This window comes from Aspergillus aculeatinus, assembly GCF_003184765.1.
Source record: "Aspergillus aculeatinus CBS 121060 unplaced genomic scaffold BO66scaffold_42, whole genome shotgun sequence".
In the NCBI taxonomy this organism is placed as follows: domain Eukaryota; kingdom Fungi; phylum Ascomycota; class Eurotiomycetes; order Eurotiales; family Aspergillaceae; genus Aspergillus; species Aspergillus aculeatinus.
Genome location: NW_020291511.1, coordinates 34,292 through 52,245, shown reverse-complemented (window position 1 = coordinate 52,245; position 17,954 = coordinate 34,292). Strand labels below are relative to the sequence as shown.

The following is a 17,954-nucleotide window of genomic DNA, read 5'->3' as shown; positions in this document are numbered from 1 at the left end:
ACCAGAAAATATTCATAAGACTGTGTCACATAGCTGCCTGACTACTATTGAAAATAATTGTTTCTGTGGTTTTAAGATGGTGGATGTTGTATATGAAGTCCTATCCATGGATAACGGTTGGTCAAACGCCGGAATATACTCCAGCAACACATGTTGCGTGCCATGTATGTCAATGGATGAGGGTCTCAAGACATCACGAGCTGAACATTCACCACCAACTCAAAAAGAAGACTCAGAAGACTGGGCTTTACGCATTGCGAAACAATACAAACATATAATCGCAACAAATGACCTAAGATAATCTAATCCTTTGCCCCAAATCACAACCGATTAACATACTCCTTAACCGTATCCCCAAACCCAACCATACAGATCGTCGCCCAAGCGGCGACGCCAATCCGGGGCACCACACCCCGGAAGAGCCCCTTGACCCCGGACGTAGCAACAATATGCCTGAACGTCGAGAACACAGTCGGCGAAACCGGCCGCGACGGGTCCTTCTTCATCGACTGCATCTCCACACGGAGGACCTACACAAAAAACAGAATGTCAGCTCACGACCACCACCTCCCATAACACTACAATCTCCCACTTTGACCAACACTCCCCCTGAAAACCCCCATCAAGAAAAGGGATGAAACTCACCTCAAAAGGCTGATTCCAGCAACTCAGCGCCCCACCGATCGTCGACGCGAGGATCTTATCCCCAAACCCTAGCTTCTCGTCTTTCCCTCTCCCGCGCATCGAGCGGATCGTCTCCTCCGCGAAGCGCGAGATGCCAATCCGCGACGCCCAGCCCGTGACCTGGCGGAGGGCGACGGCGTTGACGCCCTTGTTCACGCCGCGGATGCCTTCCTTGCGGAGGATCTGCAGGAAGATCTCGACCGTGCCGGGCGGCTTGCCGAGGCCGTCCGCGGCGATCTTCGTCCGCGTCACCTCCACGGTCTTCATGCAGGTGGTCATGCCCATGGTGAGGTAGGCCTGGGCCACGCCGCCGCTAATGCCGCCGAGGACCCCGCACAGCGTCGGCGAGGCGCCCAGACGCGTGCGGGCGTGGTACTCGACCTCGCTGGCCGTGAGGATGAGGATGGCGCCTTTCGTGCTGGCTTCGAGCCAGGCCTGTATCTCTGGTTAGGGACAGACGGCGGGTGTAAAGCGGGGTGGGAACAAGTATGCAGCTATCCCAGACGGAAGACTGGAAGTGGCGGTAAGGATGAGTGGACTACTGTACATACCCAAGGAATCAGCCCTTGATAGAAAGCCAGGAAGCGACCACGTGACCACGTTTTCTTGAACGCTTGGGGCAATGTATCTTGACGGTTGGCAGCGAGCTGGATTATGGCGTCAGTATACACCGGGAATTTCATTGAGATCACACCATACATGCGTCTTGATTACTTCCAGAGGCTGGCCCAGTGAGGTCACTGCATGTCGTGAGCTGACGGAATTTGAAATACAAATTGGGATGAATAGGTACCCTGAAATATGTTCATGGCCGCCCCGACGGCCAAGTTTCTATAAGGGATGGGTCGTCTCTGCTCGGTAACATCCTGGCGATGTACAGGCGTGCTGGTAGTGGTGACGGGCTCCATTGTGCTGAGATGTTGCTTGGCTAGGGCAAAAACTCATCTTGTTTCATTGGTGACTTTCGCACATTGTTATACATACATTGCATCTCCGACCTCCGCGGGCGTTTCGGATGTATCCGACGCATGTACAGCACGACCTGTCGGCCCCGTTTCACCCTTGCGTCGGTTACGCGGAAAACCCGTCCGACTCGGTCGGAATATCTGACTTAGATAAGTGTTAGGGAACAACTCGGACAAAGCTTTAGTTATGCTCAGACTCAGCCGTACCATCAAGCTTCAGTTAGTGACAAGACTTAAACCGTGTCAGCAGCGTATGGGCAAGATGTCCATCCAATCGACCAATTCTCAGAGCTCGAGCTCGGCATTCCAGTAAGTTGACAACCAACCAGTTTCCAGCCCATGAACTGAGATCCAAAGAATTCGCCTTCCCCAAGGCGCTTTCGATACTCATGTACACGTCTTTGATCCCCGACTGGGGCCCTATGCGGCCGGTCGAGCCTATACGCCGGAAGATGCGCCTCTACAAGAATTGCTCGCCTTCAACAATGCCATCTCTGGCGCCAACAATACCACACTGGCACTGGTCCAGCCATCGCCGTATAAGACAGACTGCACCGTATTGATGCAGTGTCTGCACGAACTACGCGACCGGGAAATCCCTGCTTTTGGAATCGCGGTCATTGACATTTCCCGCGTGACGGACCAGGAATTGCAAGCTATGCATGACCTGGGTATCCGTGGCATACGTCTGAACTTCCAGGCGGACGGGCACAGAGTAGATGTCGCAAGTCTGAAGGATAGAGTTCGACATGCTGCGGAGCGTATTCAGCACCTGCCTGGCTGGATGATCCAAATGTTCATTCCAGTTTCGGCATGGGACGGTATGTCATATATCTTCCATTTGGACAACCTAGTCTTATGAAGCGACAGTACTACATGACTGCATCCTCGAGCTCCCAGTACCAATCATCGCAGACCATCTTGGTGGGACCGCTGGCCCGTCCAAGCTGCCGGTCGAGTTGCGTTCCAAGCCGATGGCTCAGCCCGGGCTAGGATCATTATTATCGCTGGCGAGACAGGCTCGTGTAATAATCAAAATCTCAGGTCTTTACCGGATGTCGAGTGAGACAAGCTCGAATTACGGCGATTTGCAATCCATCGTCAAGATGTTTGCTAGCGAGGTTCCTGACCAGCTTATATGGGGCAGCGACTGGCCGCACACCGGAGAAGGGCACGATCGACTGGGCAAAACAGTAGATGTCAAAGAACCCTTCCGAGAGATCGATAACGAGGGTGTTCTTCGCAACCTTAGTGCATGGATGGGTCCCGGGGCATGGCAGAAGATGATGGTGGAGAACCCACGGCGCGTGTACCAAGGATAGAGTATGACTAGAGGTTCGGAACCAGAAGCTAGACCAATTCAGTAGAGTATCGGTTGTGTTGCCCTTCAAATAAAGTTTTCGCAAGCTGCCGGATCTTGATTGGTTTCCCTACCTTTCGTTTGGCCGGTGAGGCCATCGGAATGAGCCCGTTCGACTCCATATCGCCACGCGTCGGATGCTTCCGGTCATTGCTATCCACCCCACGGGGATAATGTGCTGATCCTTTTACTCTGCGGTCCAACGAAGAGGGAGACGTTGTAATGCCACGTTCGGTCCCCCGCACTCCCCAGTCTGGAAGTACAAGTACCCCGGACCCCAGATTTTCCTGCATGCACAATTGTTGACCCAGAAACCAAGATTGCATTCGACCAGCTCTTCAAATGACTTACTTCCGCATCCCCCTTGTCGGGCTCCGGCTTCAAATTGCACTGGTGGCTCTGGTGGTTGCACCATCCTATATTCTTTTTGGATACAACCAGGCTGTGTTGGGCAGCTTGCTGAGTCTGCGCAGCTGGGTGGACGTGTTCCCTGAGATCGACACAATTGATACCTCAGGGGCACAAAAGTCACACAACTCCACGTCTCAAGGAGCCTGCAATGCTTCGTTCCAGATAGGCGCTATGATAGGCGCGCTGTCGTTGTCGTTCTACGCTGAAAAGCTGGGTCGGCGGCGAGTCATCTTCCTCGCAGCCATCATCACGTTCATCGGCCAGGCTTTGCAATGCTCAGCAACAACTCTTGCTCAGCTGATAGTCGGCAGGGTGATTATTGGGTTTGCAATCGGCCAGACAAGCGGCACCGTGCCGGTATGGCAGTCAGAATGTGCCTCGTCCAAGGATCGAGGACAGCAAGTCGTCTGTGTCGGCATCTTCATCAGTACTGGCTATTGGCTGTGCAACTGGGTCGACCTGGGATTCAGCTTCCTTTCATCATCGACGATGCAGTGGCGAGCTCCTCTCATCATCCCATTCCTTTTCTCTGCAGTGCTACTGATGTCTGTCTTTGCCTTTCCCGAGTCCCCCCGTTGGTTGGCTTCCAAGGGCCGACGGGAAGAAGCGATGATCAGCCTCGCGCAGTATCGCGGGAAAGAACCAACCGATATCATGGTCCAGCGTGAGCTCGCCGGGATAGAACTCTCGTTTGAGGGCACCGAAAGAGCCTCCTTGAAGGACATGTTCCGCAAAGACGACCAGGACCGACTGTTCTACCGTTTCCTTCTCTGTATGGGACTCAACTTCTTTCAGCAGGTAAGGCCTCCCCTTCCCCTCTTTCTGATCCCAAGCGTCTCAACTAACTTCATAGGCCTGCGGCGGCAACCTCATCTCGGTCTACAGCTCCACCATCTTCCAAAACTACCTCAACATGACCCCCACGACCGCCAAAATCCTCGCCGCGTGCGTGCTGATGTGGAAGTGCATCTGCTGCTTCATACCCTGCTGGACGATTGACCGGTGGGGCCGTCGTCTCAGCTTCATGATCAGCGGGGGCGGGATGGCCGTGTGTATGGCCGTGCTGGCCATCACCACCGGCCTGGGGACCATCACACACACGAAGGCGATCGTGTACGTCGCCTTCATGTTCGTGTTCAATTTCTTCTATCCCATCGGCTTCATGGGCGGCAATTTCCTGTATGCCACCGAGGTAGCCCCCGGGCGACTGCGGGCCGCCATGTCCTCTTTGGCGACGGCCAACCACTGGCTGTGGAACCTGGTCGTTGTCCTTGTCACGCCGGTCGCCATCGATACCATCGGGTATGGGTATTATGTGATCTATGCGCTGATCTCCGCCACGATCCCAATCTGTGTGTATCTGTTCTATCCCGAGACGAAGAATAGGAACCTCGAGATGTTGGACCAGGTGTTTGCTACTGCGCCGTCGGTTTGGAAGGTGGTGAGCCAGGCTCGGGGCCTGCCGCAGGGTGAGCAGTCTGTTGCTCAGGTGGAGGAAGGAAAGGAGGATGCGGCTGGTGATGTAGAGATGCGCGAGTTCGTTTGAAAATGGTCTTTTTAGATAGGGGAGACCGAGGAGTTCTGAAAGAAGGATGAATGTATGGTGAAGGAAGTGAGAATGGAAGAAGGCAGGGTGGGGGGAGGAAAGTCCGCAAAGGGAAGCAATACACATAGCAATCACATGATGTCTGTCTTCCAACATTGTATCTTCTTCTGCTTTTACTTATCTCTCTCGTCCGAATGCCAGCGCATACAAGGTAGCACTATATCAGATCTGTGTAATTTGGGAAATCTGCTCATGTTCTCCGACAGCGGATCTGGCCGAATACGAGGAATCGTAAAACTTCTCAGAGAAACCGCTCACGCTACAAGAAATCCTACGATGCCATTTTAGTGATTTCATCAAGCCGAACTTATTACTCGGATTCTAGATAGCTTTCCCAGGGCTCAAAAAACCATGTTTACGTGATGTCCACTCACAACATTAAGCTTTCTGCACACGTAAGACTCTAATCGCCGCTCATCGGAACAGCCGACGGATGTATCCGATTCCACGAACGAATCATCACGAACTTAAAGCAAATGAATAACCGCGTACGCAACGGTCATAAGCTTCTTTTTTCCGTCTTTTTTCCTTGCATAACACTAGTAACAAGAGAATGAGACAATGTCATCAATGTTAAGACTCGCCCGACTGAACAAGTCAGCCAAGCTAGCCCGAGGCTTCGCCTCGCATGCGACAGCACCCCTCAGTCGCCTGGAACACCAGACGGTCGATCTGCAGCAATTTCCTTCCAAAGTCGCAAACCTGAGAGATCGGTAGGCAGCGATTACAATGCATGTCTGAGAATTGAGGAATCGGCTGACTTCTGCAGACTCAAGCGCCCCCTCACATACTCGGAAAAGGTGCTCTACAGCCATCTCGACGAAAGTTTCGACGAACCCATTACACGCGGACAGTCGCAACTCCGCTTGCGACCCCTGCGCATTGCCTGTCAAGATGCGACCGCTCAGATGGCTCTGATCCAGTTTATGTCGGCTGGCATGGACGCGGCGGCCGTGCCCACAACCGTTCACTGCGACCATCTGATCGTCAGTCGTGACGGAGAAGACCAAGATCTGCCCCGTGCGCTGGAGGCGCATCGTGAGGTCTATGAGTTCATGGAGAGTGCTTGTCAGAAGTACAACATGGGGTTCTGGAAGCCGGGAGCCGGTATCATCCACCAGATTGTTTTGGAGAATTATGCTTTCCCCAGCGGGATGATGATCGGAACGGACTCGCACACCCCGAATGCTGGTGGACTGGGAATGATCGCTATCGGCGTGGGAGGCGCCGACGCAGTCGATGTCATGGCAGGCTTACCATTGGAGCTGAAAGCGCCCAAGGTGCTGGGGGTACGACTGACCGGTCAGTTGTCGAAGTGGGCTTCCCCTAAGGATATCATCAGTACTGTCGCAGGATTGATCTCAGTGAAGGGCGGCACAGGCTCGATCATTGAGTACTTCGGGCCTGGTGCCCAGACGCTGTCCGCAACTGGAATGGCGACGGTGTGTAACATGGGTGCAGAGACTGGCGCGACGACGTCAATCTTCCCTTACTCGCCCCAAATGGCAGACTACCTCCGGTCAACCCATCGCAGTGCCATGGCTCGCGCAGTGGGAAGTGTTGCGCCAGAACTACGTGCGGACGAGGGTGCAGAGTATGATCAGGTGATTGATATTGACCTGTCGACATTGGAGCCTCGCATCAATGGACCATTCACGCCGGACCTTTCTACTCCACTATCCAAGTTCGCTCAGACGGCTGAAGAGCACCAGTGGCCTGAATTGACAGCTGGTCTGATTGGTTCGTGTACCAATTCCTCATTCGAAGACATGGGACGTGCGGCGCATCTGGCTCAACAGGCACTCGATGCCGGTCTCCAGCCGAAGATGCCTCTTCTTATCTCGCCCGGAAGTTTGCAGACCCGCGACACAATCGAGGATGCCGGTATTCTGCCCGTTTTTAAAAAGCTGGGGGCAGTCATGCTGCCTAATGCATGTGGACCGTGTTGTGGTTCCTGGGACCGCACTGACATGCCCAAGGTAAGTTCCGTCGTGGATCGCATCGATCTCCCAGCTCTAACCAACAGTGTATAGGGCACCCCGAACTCGATTATCACCTCTTACAACCGTAACTTCTCCGGCCGGCTGGACTCTAACCCAGCCACGCACATCTTCCTCACCTCACCCGAGCTCGTGATGGCAAAGGTGTTCTCCGGAGATCTCTCGTTCGACCCCACAGTCGACACGCTCACCACCCCCTCAGGCGAGACCTTCAAATTCCAGCCTCCCACCGGCGACGCCCTCCCCAAGGACGGCTACAAAGAATCCAGCTCCGCCTACCTCGCTCCCCCAAGCAAGCGAGACAACCTGGAGGTCAAGATCTCGCCATCATCCCAGCGCCTGCAACGGCTCGCCCCGTTCGAACCTTGGCACGGCAAAGACTTCGATGACTGTGTCGTTCTCATCAAGACAAAGGGCAAATGCACAACGGACCACATCACTCCTGCAGGCCCCTGGTTCCGCTACCGCGGCCACCTGGAGAACATCTCCAACAACACACTGATCGGCGCCGTCAATGCCGAGACAGGACAGGTCAATTCCATCCGCAACCAGCTCACCGGCGAGGAAGGCCAGGAAGTCCCCGCCACGGCGCGGTACTACAAGAGCCATGACCAGCCGTGGGTGGTCATCGCCGACCACAATTACGGCGAGGGTTCATCGCGCGAGCACGCCGCGCTGCAGCCGCGCTACCTAGGCGGGGTGGCCATCATCGCGAAGTCGTTTGCCCGGATCCACGAGGCAAATCTGAAGAAGCAGGGTATGTTGGCGCTGACGTTTGCAAATGAGGCCGACTATGATCGCATTCACGCATCAGATCGTGTGAGTATCCGCGGTTTGGCGGGGTTGGCGCCGGGGACGAACTTGACGCTGCAGGTGACTCCAGCTCAAGGGGATGTTTGGGAAGCGGAATTGCAGCATACGTTCACTGAGGAGCAGATTGGGTATTTCCGGGCGGGGAGTGCGTTGAATTTGATGAGTGGAGGAGTGAACAGTTCATGATTTCTTGATGAATACCGTTATCACGTTAACCTGTTTGCTAGGGGAGTTCGGACTTTCTGGAATAAACCATAGGGCCTCTGATTTTCTAACATCTTTTGTGTCAGCAAGTAATCATTAAATGGGAACTCGGATTTGCAGTGCATGAGTTCTTACATCTCGAGAGGTAACCCTTCATAGACAGTTCAGTTTCCATACTATCATACCAGAAACGGCGATCACTATCATCACTCGGCTGAGAAAATACTACTGTGTCGTGGGAGACCAAAGTCTGGCGGGCCATGATATCCTCAGGTGCTAAAATCATCACTTATTCCCTGCTGTAACAACTCCCAAAAGCTTGTCTCAATACCTTGCAGAGGCCATATTTCGGGGGACAGATCTGCATCGAAGAATGGAGGCGCTGACGGCTCAGATGCAGCGCTACTATCATCATCTGCCTGTAATACGTCTCCAGGTGCATCCTGGGAAATGGTATTCTCGGCCTGCCGCGTGGAAGAAAGGTCCGGTCTTGTTGTGAATGAAAAGCTTCTCGGTACGAGGTCCGGGTCCTCGACTGGCCTGGCGGAGCCGCTGCTGCTCATGGCTGGCCAATTGATGTCATACGATGATTCCTGGGGATTGATCCCAGGGTTAGCTTCCGACAGCGTGGTCATGACCCGGTCTATGCTGACATTGATGGAATTCAGAGCCCACGGTCGAACATAAATAGTTCCGAGGTACGGAACATAAAAGGTGATCCATGGCCTTTCCGGATCTCCGCCAAAACCTAGTCCCCTCCGACTAAAACCACTATCTCTGGAACGTATGAGGGGGATCAACCGCGCGATGAGAGCTGCAAAGCCCCGAGAGATTTTGTCCTTGCACGTCTCGGCTACGAGGTGTAGCCTGTCCCGAGCGCTCTGTGCTAGTTGAAGGTCGTCTCGCCGCTGCGCGTCCGGGTTGGGGTGGCCTGCCTCGAGGTGAGGTGGCTGGTCAGCCACGTACCCCAGTAACAGCGTCATAGCGGCGATTAACGTACTGTGGTCGACGTGACGACAAGCAGCGGCTGAGGGATGGAGCGTACGGTATGGGACGAACAGTCGCAGGATCGATCGGGCGGATGTGGCGCACGAGGCCCGGCTGTGGTCGTAGCGTCCGCCTTGTCGACCACTACTAAAACTAGACTCACGCCGAAGCAGGTAAGGTAGGTGAAGATAGAGTTTCAACGTGTGGTGATGAATTTGGAGCAAGACATGAGAGCTGGAATTCAGGTCCTGCTTCTTGATTGTAGGCAGCTTCCACCACTCCAAGCCCATTTCCTCGGCTGTTGTATCGAGTTTTCCGTCGATGAGGTGGGTTAACGAGAAGGCAGCGTGATCATCTTTTTTGATCATTGCGTTGCGCTCGAGGATGCGCCCGGTGAGAACTGTCTGGGTCTTTTCGAGCCGTTCCATCTTCGTGTCCGGGCTATTACTAGATGTGAAATCTGCAAAACTATTATCCTGCAAATCTGGGGGTCGACCAAGCAATAACGAAAGGTATCTGTCGAAAAATACCACGCGATACCATAGCCACCGGGGAGAGACTCCCATCCCAGGAGGAACGGTCTTATCGTGGGTGGGGACGTGCGTTTGGATTCCATTGCGTAAATTCAGAAGCTGTGAAACATTGACAGCGCGACGAGCAGTCAACCAGCTCCGTCGCAGGCTTCCAGCATTAAGCTGAAATAAGGCAAGCAGCACAAGACATTCCACGCCATCGGGGGAATGAACCAGGTCATCACGCGAAGTCACCAGCTCCATGACGGTGGTGACATTCTCCGCAGCTGCGCCCTTCAGAGACGTTTGGTTTTCAAGAGATAGGCAATTACATTCAGGTGGGAGTTGCTGCACGCAAATTGCCAGTTGCAGCAGCCGCTTCGCAAGAACGATTGGGTGAGACTCTCTGAAAGAGTGCATGGCGATGGCTGTGAGCTTCTGAAACCGGCCCTGGGATATCTCTTCGGATGTGTGGAAGAACGTAGAAACCAGTGTTGCTCCGGGGCTAGCTACCACCAATGCCATCGTAACCTCGGGGGGTGGTAGGAGATCAAATAATGTGATGCGGAGCCTTTCGTGCTTGAGATATCGAGGGTTGTGCACCGGTCTTTCAACTTGAGATGGTTGAGGCGTGTCCAGGATGTCCCGGATGCCCAGCATGGCTCCCATGGGAGTTTCTTCCACGGTCCCCGAACTGGGAACATCATCGATCGTCGTATGGGTATTGGATCGAGCTCCTCGTGAGGGTGGCAGGGTAGTTCGTTGTGAACTTTCCAAGCTCGCAGGTCTCCCATTAGCTGTTAATGAGTTCGAGAGCCCCCTAATCTCTCCAGCAAGGGTCTGAACAATCTCCTCCAGCCGTTTTAGACGGTCCAAAATTTCTCCGTCTTCCCGTGGTGGCTCTTCCGAAGGTGATCTGTCAGTGTCAATCTCCACGAGATCCTGACTGACGCAGGGAGTCCCCCTGGCACTACAAGTTACACAGACAGAGTCAGTGGACGTGACGAACTGACATCGTATCTTCCGTCGTCGACCTAAGCCACATAATCAGTGCTAACCCGTCAAAGCCTTTGGCCCACAAACAAACATTCCCGGCAGCTGTGGGTTCCTTTGCGGACTCTTCTTCTGTGCCCAGTGAGACGAGCCTCGCGCGTCTCGGTCACCATAGTCAGATGCGATGTATTGAAAGAGGAGTAAGGTCGAGCGCAGTACAATTGTGCCTGGTTTAAGGTTGATCTGTTGTAAAGCCTGAAAAAGGGAGGGTAGCTGCGCATATAAAGACACGGGGACACGCACGGACCCGCAGCTCCGTGCATTAGTCGGCTGCTCTATGGCTTACTAATTATGCATCAACCAATCTTGACTCTCACTAGGTAGGGATCTACTGAGTAAAAATGTACAGTACTATGTACACTATAAATACGGGTGCTAACAATCAAGTACTCCCATATCGTACTGCAGACTTGCTGACTGCCCAATCCACCAGACCAATAGTCAAACTTGTTAATCCCACTGCTCTCCACTACAAATCTTCTTCGTCGTCCACAGAAAATAATCGCGCCCTTTGAACAGCCAAACCATAAACCCGGGCAATTTATACCCCATTATCGCTCCCACACCCCCAGCCGTCCCAATCGGCACGATCTGTGTCTCGCGCGTATCCTCCTTGAACACAGAATCTCCGTCACCACCACCGCCTGCTCCTCCCATCTCACCCAACAGCAAATCCCGCTTGATGTTGGCACAAAGTATCGGCACAGCCTGCAGAATCCCATGCACCGACGGCCGCGCCGCGTACGAGGCCGCATCCCCAATCGCATAAACTCTCTCCCCCGCATTCTCCACGCGCAGCGTCGAATTTGTCTCGACCCGACCATTGGAAGCCAGAAGACTCGGATCCAGAAAGCCGGTGTTAGGCTTCGTACCCGTCGCAGGAATGTACACATTCGCGGGGAGCGTCCGCCCGTCTTCCAGCGTCACTGTCGCAGCCACTGCATCCTGACCGGCGTTCTCAGGATGGACACTCTGCACGCGGGCGTTTTTGATGACCGACACGCCAACTTCAGCTAGTAGCCGCTCGGCTTTGATCGCCAGTGCCGGACGCAAGGCCGGAAGAAGTCTGGAGGCGGATGTGACGAGGGTAATATGTACGTTGGGGGGCTGGTTCGGGCTGCGGCCGATAGACATCCATCCACTGCGGTGGCGCCCGTTGAGGTGCTCTCCCAGCTCTCCGGCTGTTTCCACACCTGCTGGTCCACCACCTCCGATTACGATAGTTTTGACGTGCGTTAGGGTCTGTCGGATAGCGGACCAGCTCTTTCGGAGGTCGACGGCGTCTTGGTTGAGGCCGAGGGCGGGCGAAGGGGTTGATGCGCCGGTGGCGATGACGAGGGCGTGGTATGCGAGAGTCTCATGTTCTCCGTCCGAGGACACGGCGATTGAAATATTTCTCTCGGTGTGCGTCACTGCAGTCGCTGTTCCGTGGATGAACTGGAAGCTGCCATCGGGACAATGGGCGAACATGCTGCGAATGTCGACAAAAAGCTTCTGCTGGTCGAAATACTCGTCGGAGATCAGGGCACGTGGGGAGGCCTGTCGACACATGGCTTGGGATGATGCGCTCACAAGGATGATTCGATAAAGCTCCGGGGTGGGCAGCTTGGGAATGACATGTTTGAGCAGGTAGTGCGCCGTCGAGACACCACCGTACGATCCTCCGAGGATAACAATATTCTTTTTGGGGGACGCGTCAGGCATTGGGGAGAAGTAAGGAGACGAAAAAAACTCTCAAATTATTGTAGGTGACCGAGAGATCGAGTAGGAAATCTTTAACCTGGATGCTCAATCTCATAAATATTTTCTACAGCCGGACGAATCGTCCGAATGGCTTCAGGAGAGACTCGGACGAATACGGACGAATTCATCCGTACGAACACAAACACATACGAATTCTCTTCGAACCCAAACATTCTTCACACATAGTAGTAGTACACAGTCAAAACCGAGTTCCTCTGTAAACAGTGTAAGCTGATACAAACTATTCCCTTTCAAACAGATGCACCATGCGTTCATAGACATCCGCAGCGTTCCTCCCGTGCGCGTGACTCCACACCTAATCGACAGCTTAGGAGCCTTCAAGCAATTGCAGTCCTAGATACTGCTCACCAAGGACCTGTAATCAAACCCAAGAAGATGACCAACAACAATGAGCGTCATCACTCCTAGGATCGATCGTAAGAACGCACAACATGCGCCCCGAACTGCTGTATACGCTAAAGTTGTCACGTGTTAGCGACCGTCCTCGAATCCCGCACCCACGAAAACACGGAAAGCTGCAACAAACCATCTGTACATCAAAGTCTCGGACGCAATAGAACTGTGCGTCTGGTGGTAATTGCATGATCAAGTTCGATGAGACGAAATGCTGCTCAGGGGAAGTAGGAAATCTGGGGTGATCGGAATCTGCATGCACTGTACGGTGCATAGATTAGCTTAAAGCGGGCGGGTGGAAAGTAAGTCCAACCAACCAAAGCGGTGGGGCTGCGGAGAGGAGTGACGGCGGCGATAACGACGGAGATATAAATCCCACAACACGAGTAACGATGAAGGAGCAGTAGCGATCAGTGTGACGAGAGCGATGATTGTTTCCGGTGTCCAGGAAGACATGGTCTAGTCCGATGTTAAGGGGGTGGTTATCGATGCGATTCGAGGAATACAATGTTGTTTAGAGCCATGATCATTGGGGGCGTGGGGAGCTTTATATCTAGAAGGGACATGCAGATTATTCCAAGGCACAGACGCAAGAGAGGAAGTTCTTAAATCACACACTGAAATGACTGTAGCTAGACTCTATCACCTATTCATTGTCCAGAATTGTTGGGTGTTTGTCATGTTGTATTGTTGCTGCCCGCCGTGTCGACTCGTTTATGCAGGGTTCATGCACGTTAGAATTCTGTGGCCAAGCTTACTGCCTGCTTTTCTCATTCGTCAGTCACTTTTCGGGAGGTGTCTTCTACTAGGTACCGTGGCAGCGTCAAGTTCTTTTCTTATACGGTACAGCCGAATCCCCGATTTCTACTAAGCATAAAATTATCGGATAAAATACAGCTAAAATACAGCCAAAATACAGCCAAAATACAGCCAAAATACAGCCAAAATACCTGCTCTCTTATTATAATACAACCTAAACATATCACTCCTTATCAATGATACAGTCATAATACAAGTAGAATACCTGCTCTCTAGTAGCCAAAAATTATCTTCTGTGATATAGATAGACTACCTTATGTATAATACAGCCCGAATACCTCGACTTTTCCAAAAATACAGAATTTAATAGATACCTTACTTAGGCCTCTGGTACATTACTCGTCGCTATGCCGCCCCACTACTTGCACCTCATAAATAAATGTATCTCAAGAACATACATACACAAGAAGCGTGGTTCGAAACCACGTAACTTTATCAGCCTTTGAGATTAGACTCTAAGCTTTGAATCTTGGGTTCTCCGGGAGGCCTCAGGCCACCCCCCGCTCAGACTTTTATCTTCTATAAACAGTGTAGCTTATACAGACTACGGAGTACTTCTTGCAAATCACACAGCTAGAGAACTTGCTCCCTTGTGATAATACAGCTCATGTAGATCACTTCTTGTGAAGAGCGTGTCCAAGCCATTTAGAGGACCTGGACCAATCCGACCCCTGTCAGTTTAGAGCATTGCAACTTATGTGACAGCAACAATACCACCTCTTCTGTATTGATGGTTTCTGTCAGGTATGCCGCAGTATCTTCGACATCCCGCCATTTGCAGGACCTACCTAGACTGGAGCATCGATACTGTACCTAGTAGAAATGTCTGTTGCCTAAAACTCCCCAGGTGACGATCACGTGCCCAGGGATTATCTAGTTTCAAATCTCACAAGTCGTCCTTTACTGATGGCAATGATTCGGTCTACTTCGCTGCGGGCTCTGTCTCATCCAAGCCATACCGAAATCAACCTATCTGATGACGATCGCTCGATGACCATATCTATATGAAGCAAAGAAGGACATCTCTGCTGCTGTCACACACAGTACAGGTAGCATAAGAACAAGTAACTGTATACTTTATGTTCGCATATCATAAGCACGGTTTTGCCAAAGTAAAATACTTCCTGGACTATTACCTTATACAAGGCATCAAGCTATCATTGTGCTACAAGGTCACAAGCTGAGAAATTATTAATAAAGTAAAGCAAAACCCAGTTTTGAAAAACTTGTATAGGATTAAGCTATAGCGGCAGCTACCTTGCTAGTGGGGACCAGTCCAGCACTACTGGTATTCCAGCTGAATACTGGCCATTGACACCGGTTGAATCTCGTATTGCTACCGACATTGTGTTCTAATATAAAAAATAAAAGCCCTGTACAGTAAATAATGTTCTTACATCAGATGTGACATTAGGGATTCTTGTGTTCTTCAAGGCTGAAGGTATTGCTATCATGGTCCTTTAGAAGAAAATCTTTTTTGATTCTTTTCTTAGAATTACTAGGGTCTATTCTAATAATGGTATGTATTAGTTTATGATTATGCAGAGGATAAATAGTTGCTCATAAAGTCTACCGCCTACCTTATAGGGTTTTAGTTCCATTGGCATCAGAATTACAGCCGGAGCCGATTGAAGCTTAGCGCTCACTCGCATCACAGCATTCATTAACCAAGCGTGAGAAAATTAGTATATACTCTATCATAAACCTCATGCACAGATACACTCATCTGGAATGCAACACCAAACATAAGAAAAGTACGAGACGAAAGCCTCGCTGAAAATATCATACACAAAGAACGCCAAAGAGCAAAGCAATCAAGTCAAGATCTGACGACTATAAACAGGTATCATGAGTTCATCAACAACAAAAGAAAAAGCAAACACTAAAGATCAAGTCTTCAGATGTAAAGTCAGGGTGACCTGATCCCCCTCCGACATGGCGGCACTAGTCTCCAAGATGGCCGCATCGCAGAGATTGTGCACCAGCTTCTTGAGGTTGGCCCGCGAGCACCGCACCGAGTACTCGATCCCGTGGTTATCCAGGACCGTACTGGCCGGGGCTACTAACCCGGTGGTCAGGTCCATCGGCTGCGGGGTGGACACCAAGCCCGGGGCGGCGTCGGGGGTGGATTTCTCCGACTCGCTGCCGCTGCTGGTTGTGCTTCGGGAGGAGGAATCGGTGGTGGTTGTGGTGGTGATGGTCGTCTCGCCGGACCCGGGGTCGATCAAGCTCTGCCAGACCTCCCATTCTAGCTGGTTGGCGTCCGACGAGTGATGCGTACCGGTCGTTCCGTCCCCGCCGCCGGGGACCAGCACGGTGGTGCTGGGCGGCGTGGTGAAGAGGTCGTGGGTCTGGTACTGCACGTCGTCACCGAAGGCGGTGCCGGTCATCGTGCCGAAGATGTTGGTCAGGTCCATGTAAGAATTGGAGCGGCTGCTGGGACGCGTCGTCGGCTTGCTGCCCTCGGAGATGGAGCTGTGGTGCGAGCTCGCGTACGAGGTGCTGCCGCTGCTGCCGCTGCTTTCTTCGGTCGGGGTTGGGAGCATCCCCGTGGCGCGGGGGTCTATTCCTAGATCGAAGTATGGCGTGAAAGGGGTCTGCTGCTTGCTGACACTGTCTGTAGCGTTTGTGGCAGTGGTAATGGTGGTAGCGGAGGATGACAGCGGTCGGGGTTGCTTGGAGATCGAGCCCCGACGTTTCAACCGTCGCATCAGCAACGAGTAGCGGTTTTTGAGGGCTTGTGGGGCACGAGAACCAAGGAAGCTGTTGGCCATGAACTTCCAGTTGCGGCCGTAGATGTCGACGAGCTGCAGGAGAAGTTGATCCTGTGGGAGTGGCAATTAGCCGGAGTGCTTAAAGATGGTGATGATGATGATCGTTGTGCTTCGGCTTCTTGCAGTTACTGCGTTCCTCACGTACATACCTCCTGTGGAGTCCATGGACTGTGGTCGAGATCGGGGTTCAGATTCTCGTTCCACCGCTTAGCGCATTGATCACCATTGCGGGTCGCCACGGCCGCGGCAACCACCACCCAGCGGGTGCCATACTGTGCAACGGCTTCTCGGAGTCTCTCGTCCTCATCCGGGGACCAGGTACCGGTGTTGAGGCTGGCCGGGGTAAATGAGTCCCTGCAGAGGGGCATGGTGTATCTGCATATCAGTGGGGTAATAGTTCCAAGAAAGAAAGAAAAAAACGTGGCCGAACGCTCACACTAGCGAAGAAGGTTGAAGTCTAGCGTTAAGAAGCAGGGAAGAGAAGGAAACCGTGCAGAAGCAGCTGGGGATTCATGATGCTTTTGTTCTTTTTCTTCGATAGCGCCAAGCTGGAAGTTGATTCCTGTCTCGAAGGATGGTAAACTCCGTAACGACGAGAATGGTGAGATCCTTCAGGCGTACTGTATTTGAATCCCTGTCATGGGGTAAGATACGACAAAAATACAACGGAAAACCAATCAAGCACATCAGAAACAGGCGAATCCCGGCGGAGAGTAAACCCGTGTCATGACGAGGGAGCAGGTGGAAGATCAAAGTCGGAGGATGAACAGGGCTCGGCTACGGGACGTCGGGGCTTATTTTGGCTATTTTGGCGGTTTTTGGCGGTTTTGGGTGGCTTATCGAGAGCCGCACAGGACAGGCAAATGCCCGAGTTCATCCTTCGGAGGGGCGGGAGAGCCCGGCAACAACGCCACCTTATTTACTCTTTGCCAATTTCACCGTGAAGGATCTGGACTCTTCCCCTCGTGGTTTGGCTCCCTCCACGTGTGGTCGCTCCCTTCTGGTTTACCACAATCCTGGTGACTCTGCAGGCCTCATCCTATGCAGTAATCTTCACGATCTGCAGACCCAGTTTCGGCAGACTGAAACATTCACGAGCTGCAGCATAGTTCTAGCCTGCAACATCGCCCACCTAGCAATTCAACCTGGAGGCCCCTACTTACCCTATCTATGCCAACGCTGTCCTTCAAAATAATCCAATATCCGGCTACCCAGAGAAAAGGTTCCAAGTTGCCTGTAACCTCATTGCCAACCAGGCTCTGTGGCAATCTAGGTTATCAACCCCAACACGAGATTCTACCGGACCCTGCAGATGCCAACCCGCCATGCTTTCCAGAAGGCTTGACATTGTTCTTCCATCGTCAGATTTACCCGCGCGCTTCCGCACCAGACCAATGGGATTCTCAAAGTTCATTGCGAAGACCCTGCAGACCGGGTTAACCAGAGTCAAGTCTCTGGATAACCTTCGGGGCGAACAGCCAAGGTATGCACGCTATGCAGCTTATTGCCCGTATGAAGTATTTGTCTCATCGCTCACTTCCTCACGGATTGGAATGCGACGGTCGGGAAATAGAAGAGAAAGGTACCGTTCTTCGTCGGCTACCGGTAC

General features: G+C 52.5%; 6 protein-coding genes across 6 annotated transcripts; 2 read left to right on the top strand and 4 right to left on the bottom strand.

Moving 5' to 3' along the window:
- Positions 1-320: 320 nt before the first annotated feature.
- BO66DRAFT_329126 (mitochondrial carrier) lies at positions 321-1,592 on the bottom strand (the record flags this gene model as incomplete). Its single annotated transcript, XM_025644013.1, has 5 exons — positions 321-530; positions 646-1,119; positions 1,236-1,331; positions 1,384-1,424; positions 1,478-1,592. The coding sequence occupies 5 exons, from the start codon at positions 1,590-1,592 to the stop codon at positions 321-323; spliced, it is 936 nt and encodes a 311-aa protein (XP_025501194.1).
- A 319-nt stretch (positions 1,593-1,911) lies between these two features.
- Positions 1,912-3,422, top strand: BO66DRAFT_457732 (amidohydrolase 2; the record flags this gene model as incomplete). Its single annotated transcript, XM_025652179.1, has 3 exons — positions 1,912-1,958; positions 2,007-2,470; positions 2,520-3,422. 3 exons carry the CDS (start codon positions 1,912-1,914, stop codon positions 2,969-2,971), a joined length of 963 nt encoding a protein of 320 aa, XP_025501193.1. The 3' UTR covers positions 2,972-3,422.
- Positions 3,352-8,025, top strand: BO66DRAFT_379324 (aconitase; the record flags this gene model as incomplete). The annotated part of the gene is made up of 4 exons (XM_025645843.1): positions 3,352-4,218; positions 4,274-4,956; positions 5,796-7,005; positions 7,060-8,025. The coding sequence occupies 4 exons, from the start codon at positions 3,352-3,354 to the stop codon at positions 8,023-8,025; spliced, it is 3,726 nt and encodes a 1,241-aa protein (XP_025501192.1).
- Positions 8,026-11,020: 2,995 nt separating this feature from the next.
- BO66DRAFT_457709 (NAD(P)/FAD-dependent oxidoreductase) lies at positions 11,021-12,299 on the bottom strand (the record flags this gene model as incomplete). The annotated part of the gene is made up of 1 exon (XM_025652178.1): positions 11,021-12,299. The coding sequence occupies one exon, from the start codon at positions 12,297-12,299 to the stop codon at positions 11,046-11,048; it is 1,254 nt and encodes a 417-aa protein (XP_025501191.1). The 3' UTR covers positions 11,021-11,045.
- A 288-nt stretch (positions 12,300-12,587) lies between these two features.
- BO66DRAFT_393818 (uncharacterized protein) lies at positions 12,588-13,220 on the bottom strand. Its single transcript, XM_025647842.1, has 4 exons — positions 13,070-13,220; positions 12,886-13,013; positions 12,708-12,814; positions 12,588-12,654 (listed from the first exon to the last, which is right to left on the bottom strand). Exons 1-3 carry the CDS (start codon positions 13,206-13,208, stop codon positions 12,764-12,766), a joined length of 318 nt encoding a protein of 105 aa, XP_025501190.1. The 5' UTR covers positions 13,209-13,220; the 3' UTR covers positions 12,588-12,654; positions 12,708-12,763.
- A 2,184-nt stretch (positions 13,221-15,404) lies between these two features.
- On the bottom strand, positions 15,405-16,892 carry BO66DRAFT_156106 (SANT/Myb-like DNA-binding domain-containing protein). Its single transcript, XM_025642181.1, has 2 exons — positions 16,495-16,892; positions 15,405-16,396 (listed from the first exon to the last, which is right to left on the bottom strand). The coding sequence occupies exons 1-2, from the start codon at positions 16,711-16,713 to the stop codon at positions 15,461-15,463; spliced, it is 1,155 nt and encodes a 384-aa protein (XP_025501189.1). The 5' UTR covers positions 16,714-16,892; the 3' UTR covers positions 15,405-15,460.
- Positions 16,893-17,954: the final 1,062 nt, after the last annotated feature.

Excerpts from the sequence above, each read along its gene's own strand:
- BO66DRAFT_156106 (XM_025642181.1), bottom strand. The coding sequence starts at position 16,713 with ATGCCCCTCTGCAGGGACTCATTTACCCCGGCCAGCCTCAACACCGGT. Across the intron at positions 16,397-16,494 it reads GTCCATGGACTCCACAGGAG|GATCAACTTCTCCTGCAGCT; the intron begins GTATGTACGTGA and ends CCACTCCCACAG.
- BO66DRAFT_393818 (XM_025647842.1), bottom strand. The coding sequence starts at position 13,208 with ATGTCTTCCTGGACACCGGAAACAATCATCGCTCTCGTCACACTGATC. Across the intron at positions 13,014-13,069 it reads TCCGCAGCCCCACCGCTTTG|TGCATGCAGATTCCGATCAC; the intron begins GTTGGTTGGACT and ends TGCACCGTACAG. Across the intron at positions 12,815-12,885 it reads GAGACTTTGATGTACAGATG|CGTATACAGCAGTTCGGGGC; the intron begins GTTTGTTGCAGC and ends TGACAACTTTAG.